Source organism: Saccopteryx leptura, chromosome 7 (assembly GCF_036850995.1).
Source record: "Saccopteryx leptura isolate mSacLep1 chromosome 7, mSacLep1_pri_phased_curated, whole genome shotgun sequence".
In the NCBI taxonomy this organism is placed as follows: domain Eukaryota; kingdom Metazoa; phylum Chordata; class Mammalia; order Chiroptera; family Emballonuridae; genus Saccopteryx; species Saccopteryx leptura.
In genome coordinates, this window is record NC_089509.1 from 13,071,989 (window position 1) to 13,095,451 (window position 23,463).

Genomic DNA, 23,463 nt, shown 5'->3' on the forward strand with positions numbered 1-23,463 from the left:
ATTGCCAGTGCAATCTGGAGTGGTTCTTTAGATAAGGAAAAACTTCGAATGTGGAAAGTACAGGGAAAGAAAGGAAAAGAAAAAGCCGTTAGAGGCTTAGCCCATTCTCCTATCATTTAATCCTCTTTGTCCCTCAAAACAGCCCCAACCATTGTCACTACAGTTGGGCTATCAACTACATACAGGAACTCTCAGACTCCACTCTCTCGTCTGCAACCCACAACAAAAGTCAAATGTCCCCTGCATTTATGAAACCAGCAAATAAAGTCTCTAAGCTGCAATGGAGACCAAAGATCTTGGCATTCTCAATGCATATATTTTACATTTTAGTTTCCCCAAAATATCTTGCATGATATTTAAACAAACTTACTGTCATTTGCAAACTATCTGGCTTCACTGTTCTTTATTCCACCTAACATTAATGTACCCTAAGACACCACATATGGCTACCCTCTTAAGGCATTTGAAATGAAATTATCACCCACAATACCACCATAAGAGAGGAATAAAGACAGGTTACCTGGGGTTAAGAGGATGACTGACATAGTGATGAGTGAGCATACAACTAAAATCACCAGCAGGGCAATAGCAATTCCCTTCCAGTTTCTCTGTGGAGGGCTGTTACTTCCCAGTTCCTACCAAGATAGAAAAAAAATGTTCATAATTATACATGCTCCAAGAGAAATGTTTTCATAAAGAAATGATTCGGTGCGTGGCACAATCACAGTTTGAATGCTGATTAGAACTCTTTTCCCTTTTGGTAGCTCATTTCATTATTCAAAGGTGCATATATTGTAAATGGCTATCTTTGGAGGGAGGGCAATCTTATTTCTTTAAGAAATAAACCAGGAGACCTTTATGCCTATTGTCCCAAAGGTAGATGATTTTAAGTGGACTATAAGCACCAGCATGATAGTCAAATACTCTGCAAAATAATTATGGCAATAAAGTAAGCCCATTCATATTTCTTTCCTTGCATCAATGGAACTCACAATAAAGATTTAAATACAAATATTCCCAAAGCACAAAAGACTACTTTTCTAATTAGATGGGGGAAAGAAGACGAGAGATGGGAAAATCATACAAAATGCTGCTCACTGCAGACTAGTGAACAGTTGTCAACACAACAGATCCTTTTTCAACAGTTCCCCCACCACTAATAAAAATCAACAGGGTATAGTAACTAAATTAAATGAGTGCTTCTTATCAATGGTTAATAGCATCCTCTCCCTGGGTAGTATGCATGATATTGTCAAGGAGGTGAGATTGATGGGGAAGGAAGGATAAACTTGAACATCTCCCACAATGCACAAAGGAAAGCTGTTCATTTGCAGATGATCTGTGAACGGCTTTCTTGACTACAAATGTGTGAGCATAATTTACCAAAGCACAGCACAAACCACAATGGTGTGAAATGAATGCCAGATTTTCTTTACAATAAAGTTTAGAAAACACTGAGCCTCGTTTCTTCCTACCCCATCCCTCAACCACTTTACCTCCTTTCACAGTAGAACTGTCTTTATTTAGAAATATATAAATGATCTGGGGACAAAACATAAAGTTCACTATGTATACATAAATCACCCAACAAGCCACAGAGCAGTACCAATTTAAACAAAGATAAACAGCATAGAAAACTAATAAACTATAAATGGGTTCCTGTGAGTCACAGATTAAAAAGCATTGAAGCTAATTTTCATATTGTGAATCTGGCATTCAACTGGATTTGAACTAGGCTCTAAAAAACTCTAGAAGAAACCATGCACTGGGAGTACTTCATTCTTGTTTGTTTTACCCCATCTGATATCAGCCACGTTAAGTATGTCTTTCAGGCCAATGAACCAAATCCAGCAGAAGGCAATTCTACTTTTATAAATGACTTGCTCCACACCTCTCTTTCATGCTTATAAATGGTTGTTATTCAACACCCATATTCCCCTTGCATTTTAATCTTCCCATTTAGAATAACAACATAAATCAAGCAATAGTTGTATGAAGACCGTAAACCATTTTCTGGAATACAAAGTTACTGCAGGTTTCTAGGTGAGTTTTTTGTTTGTTTGTTTGTTTTGCTTTTTTCAGAATCTGCACAGTGTAATGATAAGTTATTCTCTATATAAAAGCTCTACTTCAAGACTACTTAGAAGTCAGAGAGAGAGAGAGATCAATGGTATAAATCAAAGCCCATGATGATCAGAAAGTTCTGACACATTCATCTCAAGAACCAAGACATAATGAAAGAAGGAGGAGCAAATAGGAATTGGGCGCCTCAGCCACAAATCAGGAACACTTTTGTGTTTGTTGACTCAAAAGGAGATGAGTAAAGTACTTAACTTCACATTATAAGAAAAAGAATAAAGAAATAAGATTAAGAAAGTATAACTGAGCATAGGCCAGGTAGCTCAGCTTATTAGAGTGTCATCCTGATATGCCAAGAATCCCCAATTAGGGGACATGCAAGAGTCAACCAATGAATGCACTTAAATAAGTGGAAAAACAAACAGATATCTCTCTCCCTCTTCCTTTCTCTCTCTCCCTCCTCTCTCTAAAATCAATAAATAAAATCTTAAAAAAAAAGAAAGTGTTCATCACCCTTCATAGAATAGAATGCTCTTTGATCACACACAGTTTACCTAAATCCAAATGCATTTTTAATTTGTTCACATGCATAGGATAAAATGTTGAACATCATAAGCAGAAAACAGACAAGGTTTATATATCATTTGTCAACATAAGTAAAAAAGCCTAGCCAACTGATTCACTTTTCTTAAAAAGGTAAAGTGAAGCTTACCAAATTTGTTAGTATTCCATTTTTACTTCCCCTTGAAAACTCCAATATTCATCTGCTATATGCACCATGAGAAGAAATATGAGTCCTCCATATTAAAATAATCTAAAAAGTGGTAACATTTAGAGGAAGATATAAGGGACAAAAACACTGTGATGCTAAAATTATGTCTGTAGATTGAATGTGGGTGTTTTTTATTAAAAATAGGTTTCTTTTAACCAACTGCATATTTATTTTCTACAAACCACAAGAGAAAAAGGAGTAAAATAAAAAAATTCTATATGGGAAATTATTGAAGAAATTATTTTTCCTTACACTGATACAAAAATTTATTTTGCCTGACCAGGCAGTGGCGCAGACGACAGAGCATCAGACTGAGATGTGGAAGACCCAGGTTCAAAACTCCGAGGTCTGCCTGACCTGTGGTGGCGCAGTGGATAAAGTGTCGACCTGGAAACGCTGAGGTCGCCGGGTCAAAACCCTGGGCTTGCCTGGTCAAGGCACATATGGGAGCTGATACTTCCTGCTCCACCCTCCCCCTTCTCTCTCTCTCTCTCTCTCTTTCTCTCTCTGTCTCCTCTCTAAAAATTAATAAAAAAAAAAGACAAAAAAAACCCTCCGAGGTTGCCAGTTTGAGCATGGGCTCACCGGCTTGAGCCCAAGGTTGCTGGCTTGAGCAAGGGGTCACTTGGTCTGCTATAGCCCCTGGTCAAGGCACATGTGAGAAAGCAATCAATGATCAATTAAGGTGCCTCAATGAAGAACTGATGCTTCTCATCTCTCTCCCTTCCTGTCTGTCTGTCCTCTTTCTGTCTCTGTCACATAAATTTCTTATAATATCAAAACCTAAAAAATGAGGTGTTGAATGTAGTGGTGTAAAGCCAGGAGCCATGGCTGTCACTATCAAAGCAGCCGCCTGGCCCATGCAAGTTCGCATTGGATTCGGACAGTCGGTAAAGAAACAGCGGAGCCAAAAACTGATGGGCCATAGTCTTTAATTCTAGCTTACACCCGGCGGGCAAGTAAAAATACACACTGGGTTCCAAAACCCACTCACATTCAGTGCTCACAAAGCTACTGACTTATCCTAGTTTCCTAGAATCAAAGGTTTCTAGCTCACCAGCCTTATTCTCCTCAATTCCCCATCTCCTTCCTTATCCCAGATACAAACACTACACAAACTGGCATCTCACTCAGCACTCCGCCATCTTGGCTGCTTCTCCTGGCCACATGGCCTCTTTCTGCTCTCTGCTCTGCTCCCTCTGCTCTCTCATGCTAATCATCCCAGGAACCAAGAGAGCAAGCTCCCGGTCTGCCCCCATTTTATAGTGTAGATTCAAAACCTTTAATCCAATATACAAAATAGGGAAGTCTCTAATACAGTCACTTCTCTGAGGCATGATTGGATTGTACCGTCCCACATCAAAAAAAGTGGGAAAGGCTTAATCCCAAAACCAAGCCCCAGGCTACAAGGATTCTGCCTGCCCACAGAGACACACATTAATATCACCTGGGCAACGGCTTCCACGTGGGCAGTGCCACTTTAACAAAGTGAGCATAATACATTTTATCTGCCCAATAAGTGGGATTATAAAACTACGTATACAAAATTTAGAATGAAAAAAGAATAAAGCATTTTTTAATTTTTTAAAATATATTAAAAGCATGTATAAAAATATACACTAAGGTTTTTGGAAAGTTCAGCAAAGTGCATGTTTCTTCTTTCTAAAAAAAATAATATTAACAAAATTTATGACCCAAAATAGACCAATTAACATAAAAGAAATTGAGGTGAGATTTAAGGAGGTCCCCAAAAATACAAAGCCACAAATTTTGCCTTCAAAAACAAATAATTCCTGTACCATCTGAAACATCTGAGATTGTTGAAAGAATTCCCAAATTTTAAGTTCAACATTGTCTTGATAATATTATATATCTGAAAAAGACAGTCCATAAAAAGGTTTAAACTCTGTTTAAATAAATAAAAATATACTAATAAAATTTTAGTGAATTCAGTGCAGGAGCTCAATTTAACTAATTAAATACTATGAAATTAATATCCACTATTATGAGATAGTTACAGCTCCCTACCCATATCAATTAAGAGTATCATAAAGAAAAATATCATCATAGAGATTGTTTCTCATATTTAATTTGTAGCTTAATGTTTATAATGCCTACTGCTTCTTAATAGTGCTCATTCTAGTCACAGATTTTCACATCTTCATTTATTATGGCCCCTAATTTGAAGACTCTATGCCACGTAAAACAGATATTTTTTGGTAAATAATTGCAAATCACACATTTTTCAAAATTATGTTTGTTATAGTCTCTGCTGTAAATGTACAAGACAGGGCTGAATCGGAGCTGCTCATAGTACGAGCCATGAACACAAAATCCTTTGCAAGTCTGTAAAGAAAATACGCAGCAACAGTATTCTACTGCTCTTTGCATTATTTTTTTTTATTCCAATTTGGTTTTATTTGTTCACATTAATTTTTTTTATAAAAGAACTTAACAATTATCTCAATTGTAATTTGACATTTATCAAATTCCATGCTGATTGCTTGTGTCATGCCCCTAAATGGATTACCATTAAATTAGAAATGAAACAAAGATGACAGCTATCATCAATATATTATGCAGTAATAGTTTTATCATGATTTAGGGATCTAGCTGAACACCTGCAACTCTGAATCCATTTAGGGTTCAAAACCACAAGTAAAACTATAACAAAAAAGCATTTAAAATAAAAAACAAACAGATTTGATTATCAGCAAGCTGGCAAACTAGAAAATTGTTGGTCCTCATTTCCCTAGGAAACCTCAAGTGAATAACAGCAGACTGATTAAAACAGCTTAAGGGCAGGGAGACCTCTGAACCAGTTAAGGATCTGCAGCAACCAAGCAAACGTCCAATAAGGAAAAAGCCACGCTGGAGAAGGTGGATTGGTAAAATGTATAGTATTTTTCAGGGTGCCCAACCTCTCCCTGGCATTCTACAGTAAGATCAGGAAAAAGTGGCCTAATCCCCAGTTCCTCTCTCAGATAAAAGTATATGAGTGGAATGTCTTTGCATGTCCTGGCCAATCTGTCGGCTCCCTGGAGTTTCTGTGCGGCCTGGCTGAGATCACACAGGAACGGCAGCACGCTCATGTCTACGGCTGGAAGCCAGGGAAGGCAGTGGCAGTTTCCACAACGCAGGAAAACTGTACACCTGCAGGCACGCAGACTCTGAGGGCAAACAGGTACAGGCGGAGGAACACAGCAAACACCCAAGTCCTTAAGAAAAAGCAGGGTTAAAACTGTGGGAAACAATTAGACATGAGCACAGGCCAGGCACAGCCAGTCAGCAGGGCGGAAAGCCCAGGTGCCTGGCCATGGGGACACCTGGGAACACGAGGACCTCACCCCCAGGTGATCTTTCCTCCTCCCTTATTTGGTCATGCAGTTTAGACCTCCTGATTTCATCTAGCTGGTCATGGGATTTGAACCCTCCTCTGACCTTTTCTTCACTGGCACGTCAAGCCATGTGGTTTTAGACCCCTTAGAGGAGGAAACAAACAAGAAAGCCGGAGAATAGCCCTTAAGCATTAACCCCTAGAGATAACATCCAGGCCTCAGCTGTGTTTCAGCTCCAGGCCCAGAAAAGCAGCAAAACCAGACAAAGGGAAGTCAGGCTGACCTCAGGACCAGCTGCATTGACTAATGACCCCCTGACTAATGACTAAAGACCATGACCCTAAAAGACACACCTGGAGCACTGCCTCCATTCAGATCCTCTCCTAGGACATCCCCTAAAATCCCCACCTTCAAAATCCTTTGGGACTGAGGTCTCAGCAGGCTCTCCCTTCCTGAAGATGACCCGCATCTTTCCGTGCTGCCTCCTCCTCCTCTTCCCCCCAGGCACATGCTCCTTGCTCCTTACCCCTCTCTTTCCCCTAAGGGAGCCCACAAGACTTGCAATCAGGGAACAGTGAGCAGTGGCATCTCATCTCGGGCTGACCCTCTGAACCTGTCTCCAAGGCCCCTTTCCTCTGACTTTCTTCCTGCACAGCCAATCCTTCTTTTCTTTACTGGATGCATTTTGCCTCTTGATTGAGTTCTTTCTCTCAAGAAGGTAAGTATCAAGGTCTCATGGCTCCTCCTGTAACAAAACCTTTTAGGAAATTAAGGTATTTAAAATCAGCCCTGTACACAGGGGAATTTGTGGGTGGTGGAAGGGCACACACAAGCCCAGGGAAGAAAAATGCTGCAAAAAAACCCTGATCCCCATGGTAACCACAAAACCTATAAAATATATACAAAAGGAAATGAGAAGGGAAACAAAACAAGTCATGCCCAAAAAATCAACTAAACACAAAGGAAGGTAGAGGAAAGGAGAGACCCGAAAGCTTTAAGACATGCAGACAACAAACCTCAAGTCTACACCACAGTCCTTCCCTAAGACTAAGTATGGTAAGAGTAAATGGAATAAACTCCTCAATCGAAAAACAGAGTAGCAAAATTTATTAAAAAGAAAAAAACAGAATTCAACTATTAGCTGTCCACAAAAATGACTCACTTTCAATCTAAGGACCCTCATCATTAGTTAAAAGTGAAAAGATGGAAAGGAATCACATGAAAATAAAAAACAAAGGCTTGCAGGGGTCTGTAATATTGTGAAATAATTTAAGTCTGAGTCAAAAACTGTTGCAAGTGACAATAAAAGATATATCAATTTAATAAAAAAGCAGTAAGTAAAAGATTTTCCTCCAAAGATATACAAGTGGCCCAGAAGCACATGAAAAAACACTCACCATAATAAACCATTATGGAAATGCAAGTCAAAACCTTATATAAGATACCACTTTTAACCGATTAGTATAGCCATTATCAAGAAAACAGAAAATAGTAAGTGTTGGCAAGGATAAAGGAACACTAAAATCCTGTCCACTGCTGGTGGAGACGCTAATGGTACAGCTATTGTGGAAAAACAGTATGCTGGTTTCTCAAAAATTAAAAATAGAATCGCCACATGACCCAGCATTGCAATGCTGGGCATACTGCCCCAAAAAACAAAAGCAGGGATTTGAACAGATAGTTGTATACCCATGTTGGTAGCAGCACTGTTCACAATAGCTAAAAGACAGAAGCAACCCAGTTGTTTATTGATGGATGAAAGAAAGAAAAACAAAACAACATACACCTATCATGGAATATTATTCATAATTAAAGAGGAAGAAAATTCTGACATGATATGACATCTATGAATCCTGAAGACATTACTAATTGCAATAAGCCCTTCCCAAAGTGGTAAATATTGTATGATTCCACTTCCACAAGTTACCTACAACTGTCAAATTCATGAAGAAAGAAAGTGTCTCTATACAGCTGTCAGGGACAAGGGATAGGGGGAAATGGGGAGTTACTGTTTGATGGGTATAGAGTTTCAGTTTGAGATGAAAAATTTCTGGAGACAGTGGTAATAATGTGGTGATGGTTGCACAATAATGTGAATGTGATGTTACACTTAAAAATTGCTCAAAATTGCCTGACCTGTGGTGGCGCAGTGGATAAAGTGTCGACCTGGAAATGCTGAGGTCGCTGGTTTGAAACCCTGGGCTTGCTTGGTCAAGGCACATATGGGAGTTGATGCTTCCTGCTCCTCCCCCCCTTCTCTCTCTCTTTTCTCTCTCTCCCCCTCTCTCTCTCCTTTCTAAAAAATGAATAAATAAAAAAATATTTAAAAAATATTTGCTCAAATGGTATATTTTATGTTATGTATATTTTGCCACAATTTAAAAAATGTATATAATGGCAATATTCACAATAGCATCAGATTAAATAACTTCAGAAAGTTTTAGTGTCCAAAGAAAGAAAGCCACAAAACTTTACAGAAGGGTTTATAAGACCACCTGAAAGACACAGAAAAGCACTGAGTTTTCTCCAGCAAAATTCAATATTGTAAAAATGTCCATTATCCAATATTAATCTAAAAATTTAGAGTAATTCTAATGAAAATCTTAACTGAACTCATTTTTTAACTGGTAAAATAACCTTGGCATTCACCTTAAACATAATTATATGACAATAGAATGATTTTGAAAATAAAAAAATGATTAATGTCAGATATTGAAATGTAATATAAATCTGTGCTAATAGAGTATGACATTAATAAGAAAAAATTAGAAACAAAACTATAAATCAAAGAAAACAGTTCCACGCTCAGAAACACATATGAGCTCCTCAGGTTACAATAGTCTTGACATATGATATTTCGGGTTTACGTTACTCATTCCCATAAAAACTTTAAAAAATTGAAAGGTTTTTCGGCCTATGCCATTAGTGTTATACTCACAGACTACGTGTGCGAACTAGTTTGGTTGCACATAGTGCAAGAATACGCAGGTTTTTTCTGTGGCTTAGTTTTGTGTTTATGTTCTAGATTATGATTTATAACTATGTTAGGATAGGTAAGTGCATTAGGCTAGGGTCTGTTTCACTTAAACCAAAATTCAGGTTACATCACTATTGTAGGAGTGAAACTACATCATAACCCTAGGACACCCCTGTATAGACAAGTTATTTAATTATACTTTGATCTCCAATATATCATTATACCTTCTTTCTATAAGGAAGGGCTATTGGGGTTTTACACAAGAGTCCAATGAGACATCTTTGTAGTCTCTATGTTGCCAAAGCAGAGAGTCCATTTTTATGTGACCTTACAATGACTTCTCAGCAGCATTGTAAGGCATTAACCATTCAATCCTTCCAGAACAGTACTGCCTGGTGCCTGGAACCCCACACTCCGTCTTCATCCTCCAGTACTAGCCATTTCCCCATTTTCCTTAACTGTGTCTTTTTAGGCTCACCTCTAAGTGATGGAGTCCCCCCAGACCTCGGCCCTGGCCCACATTTCTTCTCTACATGAATACTATTTCTAGTGATACCATCCAATACCACTTTTTATTGTAATGCCAGGGGCCATTGTCGTGGCCATGCAAATCCCATTGGATTTGGGTAGATAGTAAAGGAACTGTGAAGTCAGAATACGGTGGGCCATTCCGTTTATTAAAGTCTTGTAACAGTGGACGAGTAAGCAGGCAGGGAAAATTTCTTCCGTCTAACTCAGGGCTCCCAAGCCCCGACTCACTCTCTGGTTCCACAACCTGGACTCACCCTCCAGACTCCCAGGCCCCCAACAGCCTCAGCAGCTCCCAGCCAACCAGGCCTGGTGGGAAAATCTCAGGGCTCCCATGCACTCCCTTTTTCTCTCTAGACTCTACAACCCAAAGAGGCTGGGGGGGGGGGGGAACCCTTCTGCAAACAGCAGCAAACAATGGCCCCTCCTAAGCAGAAAGGCAATCGCAATTTGCAATCCACCGCCCTGAGGGCAAGATCAGCCCTCCAGAGACTATACACACATGCGCTGCCCCAATACAAGCAAGCAAACCTAAAAACATTTGTTACAAACTTCTTTGCCCAACATTTATCATTCAAACTTTTAATCAGTTTTATCTATTAATGCTAAAAAGAAAAAGGCATGGACAAACTATTTTTAAAAGAAAAAAATGATCTCTAAGTAGTCTGCTAAGCAGCCTATTTTCTCCCTCTCTATGCCTGTCCACCTGACATATCATCAAGTTACTTCCAGTTCCCACTGCTTTTTAAAATCAAACATTAGCATGCCAGTCACAATTTCCCACATTTTTTTCTGCTTCTTTCATGAGAAGATTCCATGTTAAGTAGAGTACATACTTTGATCAAAGATTTTACATTTTTCAAAATTGGGTTTCTCATAAGGTTACCTCTTTCGACCTACTTAGATGGTTCCTTAGCTCAGTGCAGTCCGTAAACCAGCAGGGCCTAAAATGAACCTTTCGATGCTGGGAAACATCATCAGAAAGCTTGTTTGAAATAAAAATTATTTAGCTCCATCCCAGACCTTCTGAATCTCCAGGACAAGGGAAGGTCCAACAGCATCTGTTCACAAGCTTTCCAGGTGATTCGGCTGTATGCTAATATTTGACAGACATTTGCCTAAATCAGTGACACTCAAAGAATGGTAATGTCACCTCTGAGGTCATATGAATGCAAGTTATTCACCCCATAGAACTACTGAGTTTCTGGGGAGAGGCTGAGCAAGCTTTGTTTTAACAGGCTTCCAGACGATTTCTGTGTGCATTCAAGTTTGAGGCGCTTAACCATAGTGCTTGTCATAGTGATACAGTTCTGGAATTACTAAAATGACCCATCTTGGCTTCGTGATATTTGGTAGACATATGGCTTAGTGCAGCGGTTCTCAACCTGTGGGTCGCGAACCACTGGCTTAGTGGCTTTGGAGCCAGTACATCTAGATTTTAATTTCCAATTACCTACTTACTAGCTCTATCACATGTGAAATTGGCCAAATATTTTATCATTATAAACCCAACAACTAACGTCTGAGGCATAATGGTAACTTTGGTTGTCATCCTCTATGTTTGTTATTTACCAAACTGAGTTTTAGTCTCAATGGTGTTCCACCTGATCAGAGACTATTTCACACATATCTCTCTATCACCAACACCTAGTATAGCGCACAGAGAGTGTTCACAAACTCTGCGGACTGAAGTACAATGCTCAGCTTGATGTCGCCTAAGAATATTTAACCTTGATGGATGCATCTCGGTCATGTGAGAACTAAGAGATGAACTAGCCATCTGCCTCTGAACTCTAAAGAGAAAACACATTCCAGAAGTGTAGTTATCAATTCATTTCAGGAGCTGTATGCTTGCTGTTTAAAGTAAAACAAGTCATATGGAAAAGAACCATACAATTTTACTCAGATGTGGGATATAAAAGAAAAAGCAACAAATGAACAAATGAGAAAAACAAACTCATAAACACAGAAAAGCTGCATGGTGGTTAGGAGAAGTGAAGGAGGTGGGGAGCAGGATGAAAAAGGTAAAGCAGGGCAAATATACAGTAACTGCAGACTAGACTTTGGTGGGTAAGCACTCAAAGCAACATACAGGACATTAATATTGCACACCTGGGCCCTGGCCAGCTGGCTCCGTTGGTTAAAGTGTCATCTTCGTACACCAAGGTTCGATCCTAGGTCAGTTCATTCAAGAATCAACCAAAGGGCCCTGGCCGGTTGGCTCAGCGGTAGAGCGTCGGCCTGGCGTGCAGGGGACCCAGGTTCGATTCCTGGCCAGGGCACATAGGAGAAGCGCCCATTTGCTTCTCCACCCCCGCCCCCTCCTTCCTCTCTGTCTCTCTCTTCCCCTCCCGCAGCCAAGGCTCCATTGGAGCAAAGATGGCCTGGGCGCTGGGGATGGCTCCTTGGCCTCTGCCCCAGGTGCTAGAGTGGCTCTGGTCACGGCAGAGCGATGCCCCGGAGGGGCAGAGCATCGCCCCCTGGTGGGCAGAGCGTCGCCCCTGGTGGGCGTGCCGGGTGGATCCTGGTCGGGCGCATGCGGGAGTCTGTCTGACTATCTCACCCCGTTTCCAGCTTCAGAAAAAGTACAAAAAAAAAAAAAGAATCAACCAAAGAATACATAAATAAGTGGAACAAATCAACAAATCACCATTTCCCTCTCTCTTCCTTCCTCTCACCTCTCTAAAACCAATCAAAACATTTTATACCTGAAACATACATTTTTATTAACCAAGGCTACCCCAATACACTTATTTTTTATAAAGTATCTCAGTATATACAAACTGAATCAATAGCCCTAAATTTGTGGGGTTGATTCACTAACATGAGTTGGTAACTGATAGATACAGGAATTCCGAACTGCCCTCTTGATGTTCCGCTTATCTGTCAGACCTCACCCTTACTGGACTATCGCCCCTGAGACAGAGGAATTCCAAGAAGCTGGTCAACCTGCCCCAAGGAGCATTCCAGAAAGCTGAAATCCTCAAACTGTAAAAGAGAACTTACCAGGACTTTTGCCTCAGTACCCCCTCAGGCTCTCTCAAACACTACATAATTTGCCCCTAGTCTGTAACTGGTGCTCTTCTCAGCAGGGTTCCTTTCTTCCTTTCAATAAAGCCTGTTACTCTGGTCTTTCAGACTCCCATGGATTCCAGCACTTATGAGCCAAACAATCATCTTCGAGCCTGATTTAAGACAAACAGCAAACATAATGTTTGCTACTATTTTATTTAACAAACCTAACTCCTGCCTATGGGGAGGACAAGGAACCTAGTCGTTTCTCAGTGTCTGCGACGCCCAGCACAGGTCGTGGTACACAACACATTCACCTATATGTATTAAATATGTGAATATAACAAACTAAGGAGCTATTTTTTTGGCTTATTATAATGTTGAATATTTATCTTTGCCTTGCTGTTACTCTATACCAGGGGTCCCCAAACTATGGCCCACGGGCCGCATGGGACCCCCTGAGGCCATTTATCCGGCCCCACCACACTTCCGGAAGGGGCACCTCTTTCATTGGTGGTCAGTGAGAGGAGCACATTGACCATCTCATTAGCCAAAAGCAGGCCCATAGTTCCCATTAAAATACTGGTCAGTTTGTTTATTTAAATTTACTTGTTCTTTATTTTAAATATTGTATTTGTCCCCATTTTGTTTTTTTACTATAAAATAAGATATGTGCAGTGTGCATAGGGATTTATTCATAGTTTTTTTTTATACTCCGGCCCTCCAATGGTCTGAGGGACAGTGAACTGGCCCCTGTGTAAAAAGTTTGGGGACCTCTGCTCTATACTCTCATATCAGTAGATATAAAACTCACTTTATATTGAGGTGTGATAGAAAACTAACTTGAAAACAAATTAGCTATGTATAATGTGGACTATTCATTACAGAGAGATAGAAAATAAACTTAGGACACAGCAATCTGCTCTGCCCACATTAATAATTCCTTGTGTGATGTAAAGTAAGGCTTTCATTTTCTTAGGCATCAAACAGAAATAGAAGTGCATGCACAAACAATGCCATTAGGCATCCTCTGATGTAGCAGTAAGGTTACAACCCCCCCCCCCCCTCTTTTCTCCCTACTAGATAAAATACAGCCTTGCTTGGTTCACACACAAACAGAGGTAATATTACCAAACTGCATATGATATTTGTGAGTCTTTTGAGAACAATACAGCCAAAAACTGTCATAAACTGTTTATTCTTCATAACTTTAACTTCTGCAACATGCATCTCAAATTTAAAGAATAACAGAATATACATAATTGTTCATAAGAGCTGTCATTGAGTCTGGAAAACTAGCTCCTTTGAAACAGTTTTATAAGACTTCTGCAGACTTGTAATGATAAATACATTTTTAAAGCCTAAATACGACCTTAGCCTGTTGCTAAGATAGACTTCGATAACAGAGTATGGCAAAAGTAAGTTACAATTGTAAGTACATAGAAGACTGTATTATTGTATTACATTCCATATTAACAAGTGTAAACCTATTTTTGTCCCACTCTGTATATTAGACAATAGCAGGAAAGAAGAAAGGAAGAAAGAAAGGAAGAAAAGAAGAAAGGAAGAAATAAAGGAAGGAAGGGAGAGAGGGAGGAAGAAAGGGAGGGAGGGAGGGAGGAGTGGATGCATTGGAAAGGGCTCCAGATGAGTTGAGTTGATTTTCCTCACAGAAATGAAAATCGAGATCAATAGTTCATTAAAGAAAAGATTTTAAATTCAACATTGTAATGAAAGATGCTAAATGTAACAGAAATCCAAAATAGAGATAATATCTTGATGGTGTTAAATGTTAATAATGCTAGAGACCATATCTATTTTGACCCTTTCCCAGGTTAAAAATTTTTTTTTTTTTTTTTTTTGCAATCAGGAAGACCTTAAATATGAAAGACAGTAGAAGGTCACTCCAGGCTATCTCCTTGAAGTAGAACAATGTGTGTTTAATGTGCTTCCTTTTCTAGTGGTTAAAGGTTGCAAAAGCCCAGGAGTCAGGTAAGAAAATAGTAAAACCATTGGCAAAGAAGCACTGCTTGCAAAAAAACGTTGTGCTAAAGCTTCAAGCCAAGTTCAAAGCCAGCATTAGTAATTGGCTCTTCATAACATAGCTGATCTGTAGGTACTGACAAGCATCTGGGGGAAAATTTGGCTACTCATCAGACCTCCTTATTTTAACTAACTGCATGTCTTCTACATCATCACCACTGAATCCCAAGCCAACAACCTTCCCAGTAAGTCAGTATTGAGTCAAATCTGGAAATCGCATTCCTCCACCAAAGCAAGTGCTGTTTCTCAGAATGGCTAACCAGAGGGCACATCTGAGGCTAGGGAGAATTCACCTCTTTTGGTAGAATGATGTTTATAGGTGTCAGAGGAGTAGAAACAGACACATTTGGCTGACCAGGTAGTGGCACAGTGGATAGAGTACCAGACTGGGATGCAGAGGACCCAGGGGTCCCTGGGGTCACCAGTTTGAATGCAGGGTAGCTGGCTTGAGCGTGAGATCATAGACATGACCCCATGGTTGCTAGCTTGAGCCCAAAAGTCGCTGGCTTGAAGCCTAAGGATGCTGGCTTGAGCCCAGGGTCACTGGCTTGAGCAAGGAATCACTCACTCTGCCATAGCTCCCCCCCCCCCAATCAAGGCATATATGAGAAAGCAATCAATGAACAATTAAGATGCTGTAATGTGGGTCAAATAAGTTTGCAAATATGATGTATGTTTGCTCGCTTATAGTTTGCATTGGGTGTGGGAGACAGGCTGTAAGCAGGCAGGATTCTTATAGCCTAAGGCTTAGTTTTAAGACTAAGCCTTTCCCACACTTTTAATACTAAGATCTTCTCAACACTAAGCTTTTCCCCACACCCTTGACTGTTGCATGATGTGGGGTGGTGCACTCTTATGAGGAATCCCATTTATGTCTCAGATAAGTGGCTTTGTATCAGAGACTTCCTTATTTGTATATGGGCTTAAAAGTTTTGATTTCTACACTATAAAATGCGGCAGACCAGGGGCTTGCTCGTGCAGTTCCTGAAATTAGTATTGCAGAAGAGAAGCAGCCAAGATGGTAGAGTACTAAAGGAGAAGCCAGTTTGTGCAGAGAGAAGGAGATGGGGAACAGAGGTGAATAAGGCTGGTGAGGTAGAAACCTTTGATTCTAGGAAACTCAGATAAGTCAGTGGCTTTGGGAGTCCTGAATGGAAAGGGAAGTGTTTTCCCACTGTGTGTATTTCTTGCCCATCGGGTACAAGCTAAGATTAAATGTAATGGCCCACTAGTTATTGGCTCCATTGTTTCATTACCGTCTACCTGAATCAAATGCGAACCTGCATGGGCCAGGTGGCTGTGATGGTGGCCGTGGCTACCGGCCAGGCATGCAACAAAGAATTGATACTTCTCATCTCTCTCCCTTACTGTCTGCTGTCTGTTCCTATCTGTCCTTCTTTCTGACTCTGTCTCTGTAAAAAACAAACAAACAAAAAAAACCAGACTCATTTGATATAGCTCAAACAATACTTTGTATACACTATATGTTGAACATCTACTGCATCTTAACACTAAAAAATAAAATGTAATAAACTTTAAAAATTACTTACTTCTTTGTAAAAATTTTCAACTCTGCCTTTTAAATATTAGGTATGGAGGCATAGGGACTTATTTCAAGTTTACAGATAGCATGTATGAAAGAGAAAACATGGTTCTAATTCTTTTCTTCATATACAGAAATTTAATATAAAAAGGAAGCTATAGTTAAAACACCAATTTTATTTTTACTTCAAAAGAAAAAAAGCAGAAATGAGGCAGAAAAGGAAGTAGATGTGCTTTTAATTATTTTTATTGCTTGTGCAATTAAAATGTTAATAAGTGGCCCTGGCCAGTTGGGTCAGTTGTAGAGCATTGATCAGGCAAGTGGATGTCCAGGGATTGATTCCCAGTTAGGGCACACAGGAGAAGCGACCATCTGCTTCTTCACTGCTCCCCTCCCCCTACTCTCTCTCTCTCTGTCTTCCCTTCTCACAGCCATGGCTCAATTAGTTCAAGTACATCAGACCCACACACTGAGGATGGCTCTGTGGAGCCTCCACCTCAGGCACTAAAAATAGCTCAGTTGCGAGCCTGGCCCCAGATGAGCAGAACATCGGCCCCAGACAGGAGTTGCTGGGTGGAACTCGATCAAAGCATAGGTAGAAGTCTGTCTCTCTATTTCCACTACTTTCACTTGGAAAAGAAAAAAATGTTAATAAGTGTCATATAAGTATTTAAAAAGGAAAGAAGTAACCAATTATATTTCCACTTTGATAATGAATATTATTATGCTCCTTTTAATTGTAAATGCTAGGCTATTTGGATGTTTTAACTTAGCTACTACTTTGTAATGTTTGTAAATAATTTTAATATATATAAACACATATATAGTAGACATGCACACTATACAATGAAGAAAAAAATTAAGAGATTTGAACATTTTAAAAAATCTGCAGTGAGGCAGTATCCTGGGTTATCTTTCAGAAACCAATGGGACCAGGGATAATTAAATAAATCCTAGCTAAGCTACACTTTTTGTGCCGAAGTACACATCATGCATCATTTGTACTATGATTAAAGGAGGACTTTTCTGGCTGAAATGTGTGTGTGTGTGTGTTTCTTTTTTTTTGTATGGATGGGTAAGGCAATTACTTGCCTCAAAGCCAATCAATGTTTCTATTCATCTGCTGAAGAGAATCTTTTTCTCCTCGTCTTTTTGAATATAGTAGCCAGTATCTGCAGTAGTCCTCAGAATGCCCCCTCAGAACTGCTAGTTAAAAACAGACCATCCCCCATCACGTTCAAAAGAGGTTTACTCTAGCACCTCTTTTTGCCTGAATTATAAGAATATGCATAGTTTAAATCTAAATTAGAATTTTCTTCTATTTTGCATGTCATACATTTTTATTATGCAGAAAGAAAAAGAAAGAAAGAATAAAATTCTATCAACCTTATGTCTGAGTGGGTGAATGGGAGAGGAGATGGGGAGTGACAATCTACTTGTCAGGAAGAAATGACCAATTTCATGTCTGTCCCTCTTGTAAAATCATCACTGCTTTGGCCACATGATAAGCATCATCTTACTTTCTGGTGATACCTATTAGCATTATAAAGGCATTCTGAGAATTCGGAATGTTTAATAGTTGTCACTAGCCAACAGTAATATCTCCCCTCATAAAACACATTGATATAAGATTCCACAATAATCACAGTAATAAACTTACCAACACAGACCTAGTCATTTTTCATTTTGTTAAGGTTTTCAGAAGAGATTTGTGAAGATAAATTTAAGAATAGTTATTCAAAGAAGAAAAGCTGGAAATAATATTTGGGAAGCTCCCTTCCTCAAAAAAACAAAGAACAAAGTTGGGGTGGGGGGACAAGAAGAGAACAAAACAGCAATAGTTCTGCCTGACCTGTGGTGGCGCAGTGGATAAAGCATCGACCTGGAAATGCTGAGGTCGCCGGTTCGAAACCCTGGGCTTGCCTGGTCAAGGCACATATGGGAGTTAATGCTTCCAGCTCCTCCCCCCTTCTCTCTCTCTGTGTCTCCTCTCTAAAAATGAATAAATAAAATTTAGGAAAAAAAAAACAGCAATAGTTCTTTCAGATACAAATTTATAAAACTTAATTCAAAAACTAAAATCTACCTCCTAGCATATGAAGTCTGTGTGAACTAAATCTTGCTTCTTTTTGTCATTGCACCCCCAGTGCTAAAAGAACCTGACGCATAATAGTATCTCAATGTCTACATGGTAAATAACTCAATGAACTGCTAAATCCAGACACATTTTCCTCATAGATCAACCTCCTAGTCATCATGAGCCAATCTATATCATATGGCCTCTTGGACCTCTCCAAAATTATCTGATTGTGCAGCCCAAGGCTGCACAATCCCCCTCCGCAGTAGACTCATGGCACCTTGACTTATTACCCCCATGTTTGCACTTATCAAACTACATCTGATTGTCCAGTTTTTGTATGTCTCTTCCCCTAGCATATATCTTTAATCAATAAATTACTTTCTGAATAGGATGGGAATGACTGGCATAAAAGACACACTAACAGTGACATTGAGTGTCTTACTTTTCAGGACAGATATATTTCTTTTTTCTTTCCCTAGCTTTATTGAGCTATAATTAACATAAAACACTGTGTAAAATTAAAGTATACAAAGTGATGATAGGATACACTTTCATATGTGAAAGTTACCACAATACGGTTAGTTCACACCTTCAACTATAAATTCCATTATTTTTTATGTGTGATGAGAACATTTAATTTCTACTTTCCTAGCAACTTTTAAGTACATAATACAGTACTGCTAGCTGTAGTTTATTCATCTTATAACTGGAAGTTTATACCCTGTGAGCCCAGCCTCACCATTCTACTCCCTGTTTCTTCAAGTCTGGCTTTTTTAGATTCTACATATAAGTGATATTATACAATTTTTATCTTTCTTTCTCTTACTTACTTCTCTAAGCGTAATGCCCTCAAGTTCTATCCATGTTGTTGCAAAATGGAAGAATCTCCTTCATTCTCAAGACTGAATAATATTTCATTGTGTGTGTGTGTGTGTGTGTGTGTGTGTGTGTATACATATATATGTATGTACTAGATCATCTTTATCAATTCTTCTGTACACTGACACTTAGGCTGTTTCCACATCTTGGCTATTGTGAATAACTGAAATGAGCATGGGAGTGCAGGGACCTCTTAAAGATCCTGCTCCCATTTCTTTTGGATATAGATAAGAAAATGATTGCTGCATCATACAGTAGTTTTATTTTTAATTTTTTAGGAATCTGCATACTGTTTTCCATAATGATTGCACCAATGGACATTCCCACCAATAGTGCACAAGGGTTCCCTTTCTCCACATCCTTGCCAACACTTGTTACTCTTTTTTCTTATATAATAGTCATTGTAACGGGTGGGAGGTTTTCTACTTAGGAAAGATATATTTCTTTTGGTGTTATTTTTCATATTAGAAAATTGTTTGCTAAGTGAACTTTATCTGTTGACTTGGCTACTAGGGAAAGACAATCAGGACAAAGGGCTTCAGTAAGCCTTAGTTTGCTCCTTTAGCAGCAGGGGCAGAGATGTACAAACACCTGTACCGATTTAGATTTCAATGGTGAAAAACGAACTTCATGGGATCACTAGGATATAAGAACCTAGCATAACTTCCCCGTTTCCTCTCCCTTTTGAAAAATCATTTCTGAATCCCCATCCCACCTCTCTCAACATACTGAATGCATACATTAATGCTCTCTGTGTTACTAAGTTCCAGAGGTTCTGAATAGATGAACATTTCCCTTTTATATCCTTACTAGAAGCATGTCTGCACTCCATGGTGTCACCACAATGAACTGGGGGAGGGGGAAAGGAAGCACTGCTTTTTCAGAGTCGAATTGTAATACATAGAGAACTGATCCCAGTCTACACAGAAAGATGTGGCCTCTATCCTGATTCCATTATTATATCTCAAGAGGCCGAGCAGCAAGCAGAACGTAAATGCCAACAGTGTCCTCCCAGTTCCTGGTCACACTGATTCTCAAGGCACATAAATTCCTATTGAAGAAATGAATGGATAAGGAAATAGTAGGCACAGATTATTAAATATCATAATTGTAAAACTGATTTTCCTTACTCTGCTTCTGTTCACCAAGCAACTTGTAGTTGTTCATTTAGCTTCCCTGAAACGCCTGCCAATGAGACAGATAGAACTGGCCGGACTGACCTGAGTCCTAAAGGCTGCAAAGACACTTTTCTTTTCTTTATCAACATAGACTTTAGCACTATGGTTTACGTGCCAGGCTCTGTGCCCTCAGTCAATGTGACTCTCCACCTAAGGGATAGATCCATTTAATGTGATTATAAACCTCAGAGTACATGTGTCCCAAACCTGAGTGACAGATCTTATACGCAGGCGACTCAATCAAAGTGAATGAAATGTTACAAGACATGTGGACAACTAGCCAGCTGACTGTGCTGTGTGATGGCCTGAACTTGACATAGTCCTGTCTCTCAAACTTCCACCTTAAACACATTCCCCGGAGTCAGTCAACCATTACCAGTAGGGTACTTAGCAGCAGCATGTCCTAATATGCCATGTGACAATGCCTAGACTCCCAGTAAAGGTATTAGCTTCCACATGATACCTACATGTTTAAAGGCTTACAATTTTGGGTAGAGCAACAACACTAAATATACCTGTAAATGACTAAGGCTATGCTCCCCAAGTTTGGACACACATTACTCTGGAGGACACAGAAGCATTACAAGAATATGATGAGCTGCTGAATAAATTCAAAGTCCATTCACAGAGAAGTCATTCTCCCTGAACATCTGATGTGCGGATGTGCTCTAATTAATACATTAAGACATGGTGTTTTAAAATAAGTATAGAATTCATTATGGCATCATATGCAAAAGTTAAAGACAACTCGTGTGATCCCACAAGTATTTCAAGAAGTAGTTTTTATTGAGTTCTCAGGCTTCCTTTTTACCATATATCAGGAAAGTCTGAAGAATGTTGCTCTAAAATAAGATCAAAGAGTTTAAGTTGGACATTACAGATTTTATACATGCATGTATAAAGATAGGTTTATATGCAGTTGTTTAGTTTTATATAACATATAAAGTCTACTATATGAAGGATATTACTAGGAGGGATTCATCCCTATGGAGGTAAAGTTTGGATTAATAAAGGATTAAACAGCACTAAATAATATTAGACTAGTACTGACATAAAAAAGGATTGCATGCATACATAGCATTGTTTAAATGGAATAAAGATTTTCTCCAAAAATGTTTTGGTACAGGACCTGATGTTGCCTGTTTTGAATAGTAAAGGACAGGGTTCTATAAGGAGGCAAATGTTTGACTTGAACGACCACTTTAAAACACTGAACAGTTCCAGGTTATTTGATTACGTACGTACACTTTCAGGAAATGCAATCAATTCTCCTAGTCTTAAATTTGGAAATACGTAGTCTCTAACGTGCAGTGGATTTTTGGGAACTTCACATTGGCACACTGCTATAGATTTGTAAGTCTAGTCACTATCAAAGTCTTGGCATTGATGAATGTGCTGAAAAGTAATGAGTTAATAATGAAGATCAGGAGAGTGACCATTTCATCATCATAAAATATTAGTTCTAAAATTGTCATGCCTACATAATGCTCAAACATTTCCAAGTGGAAGTAATATCATTTCTGATAAATGGGCTTGAGAATCAACACATCTATCATTCATATAAAAGCAGTAAGAAAAATATGGGAAAAAATAAAATATATTGATACAGTGGCCATATAATGTTCAGGAAGACAAGTATTACCATGCCATCATATATAGCAAGACTGTTCTTCATCTAATATTTAAAGAGGAAAAACAAAACACACCATTAATTTACCAACTACTGGAAATTTGTGGTGGGTAAAATTCAATATGTTATGTTGGTTAGCAAAGTTTAAAGTCCAAATTTTAATGTGTCCAAATTTAATAACCTGTTATTAATGACCTTGAATATTGTTCTGGGAAATATGAAGGAAGTGTTAAGTCACCAAGGAGCAGAGCCTGATTTGCGATCTTACAAGGAACATTAGCCTCGCCCATGTGGATGAGGATGGAAAGGTAGAGGCAGACTGGCAGTCATTAGCCTGCCTCTGAGCCTGTCAAGTTAATTATGTGCTTTACCTTCATCTCCTTTAAAGGAGAAAAGCGCTCTCTTCCTGGGCCAGAAACAACATTCTCCAACAAGTAACAGGGTAGTGTTGGAGAAATCAGAGACAATCTTTTCACATGTACATGATTATTGATGTATCACTTAAATAACAAAAGGAAGTCCTTTTCCCCAAAACATTTACTGTAACACCTCAGAGAGTTGCTGAATAAATCACTGTCAGTGATATTTTTAGGGTTAAGACAACCCTCTCCAGTTCTGATTTGCAGTAAGATCATGTGACTTAGGGAAATGTTTTGTCAAATGTTTTCATAGAATGATTTCCTTCATACCAAGAGTATAGCAAAACTGTATAGTTTAATCAAATGCATCCAGGAATTCTTGTGACAAAGTCATAAAAACATTGCGGTCTTCATAAGGTGAGCACTGTTTATATAACCATGACTATCAAAATTCTTTGTCTGAATAATTTCACTTGCAACTATTATTACCTAAAATAGGCATTATGGATGTTTTCACCATGTCTTGGGGTAGCTTTACATTTCCTCAATGTTTTATTATGAAAATTTTCAAACACACAGAAAAAGTGAGGAAAATGCTGCAAAAACAGCTGTGTACCCAGCAGCTAGACAACCAAATTATTATTTTATTAATATAGCATTAACTAATTTTAGGTAAAAATTTAATTTATTAAAATGCACAGATCCCCAAATGAATCAGGTATTGTTAACTTTGATATTAGTGCCTTTCAGATTCTAGTGAAGTGTCCACTGGCTTCCATCCGCACTCCCCTCTCTAACACCCTGGGACTTGCCGCTGCATCGCTCAGTGCAGCCACATGCTAACAGCTGCCTGCATGCTGACCACGCCGCCCTGCATCTGCTGCCATTCCAGAGAAAAGAAACCCATTTATTACACTCTCATTGATTCTTCTAGATCACAAATTCTGTACTTTGTCCTCTTGAATGTTTCAGTAAGGTTTTAGCCAACTCTCCCCTACATACAGGTCTGTGTACACAGAAGGAGGACACTTAAACATGATGCATG

General features: G+C 39.1%; 1 protein-coding gene across 4 annotated transcripts in view; it reads right to left on the bottom strand.

The window, feature by feature from the left end:
- The window catches only part of DPP10 (dipeptidyl peptidase like 10), a 680,612-nt gene that overhangs the window by 521,819 nt on the left and 135,330 nt on the right, over positions 1–23,463 (bottom strand). For all 4 annotated transcript variants that reach the window (XM_066345442.1, XM_066345444.1, XM_066345441.1 and 1 more), the window contains exon 2: positions 521–635. In XM_066345442.1, the coding sequence (XP_066201539.1) occupies positions 521–635 (115 nt within the window). The remainder of the gene's footprint in view (positions 1–520; positions 636–23,463) is intronic.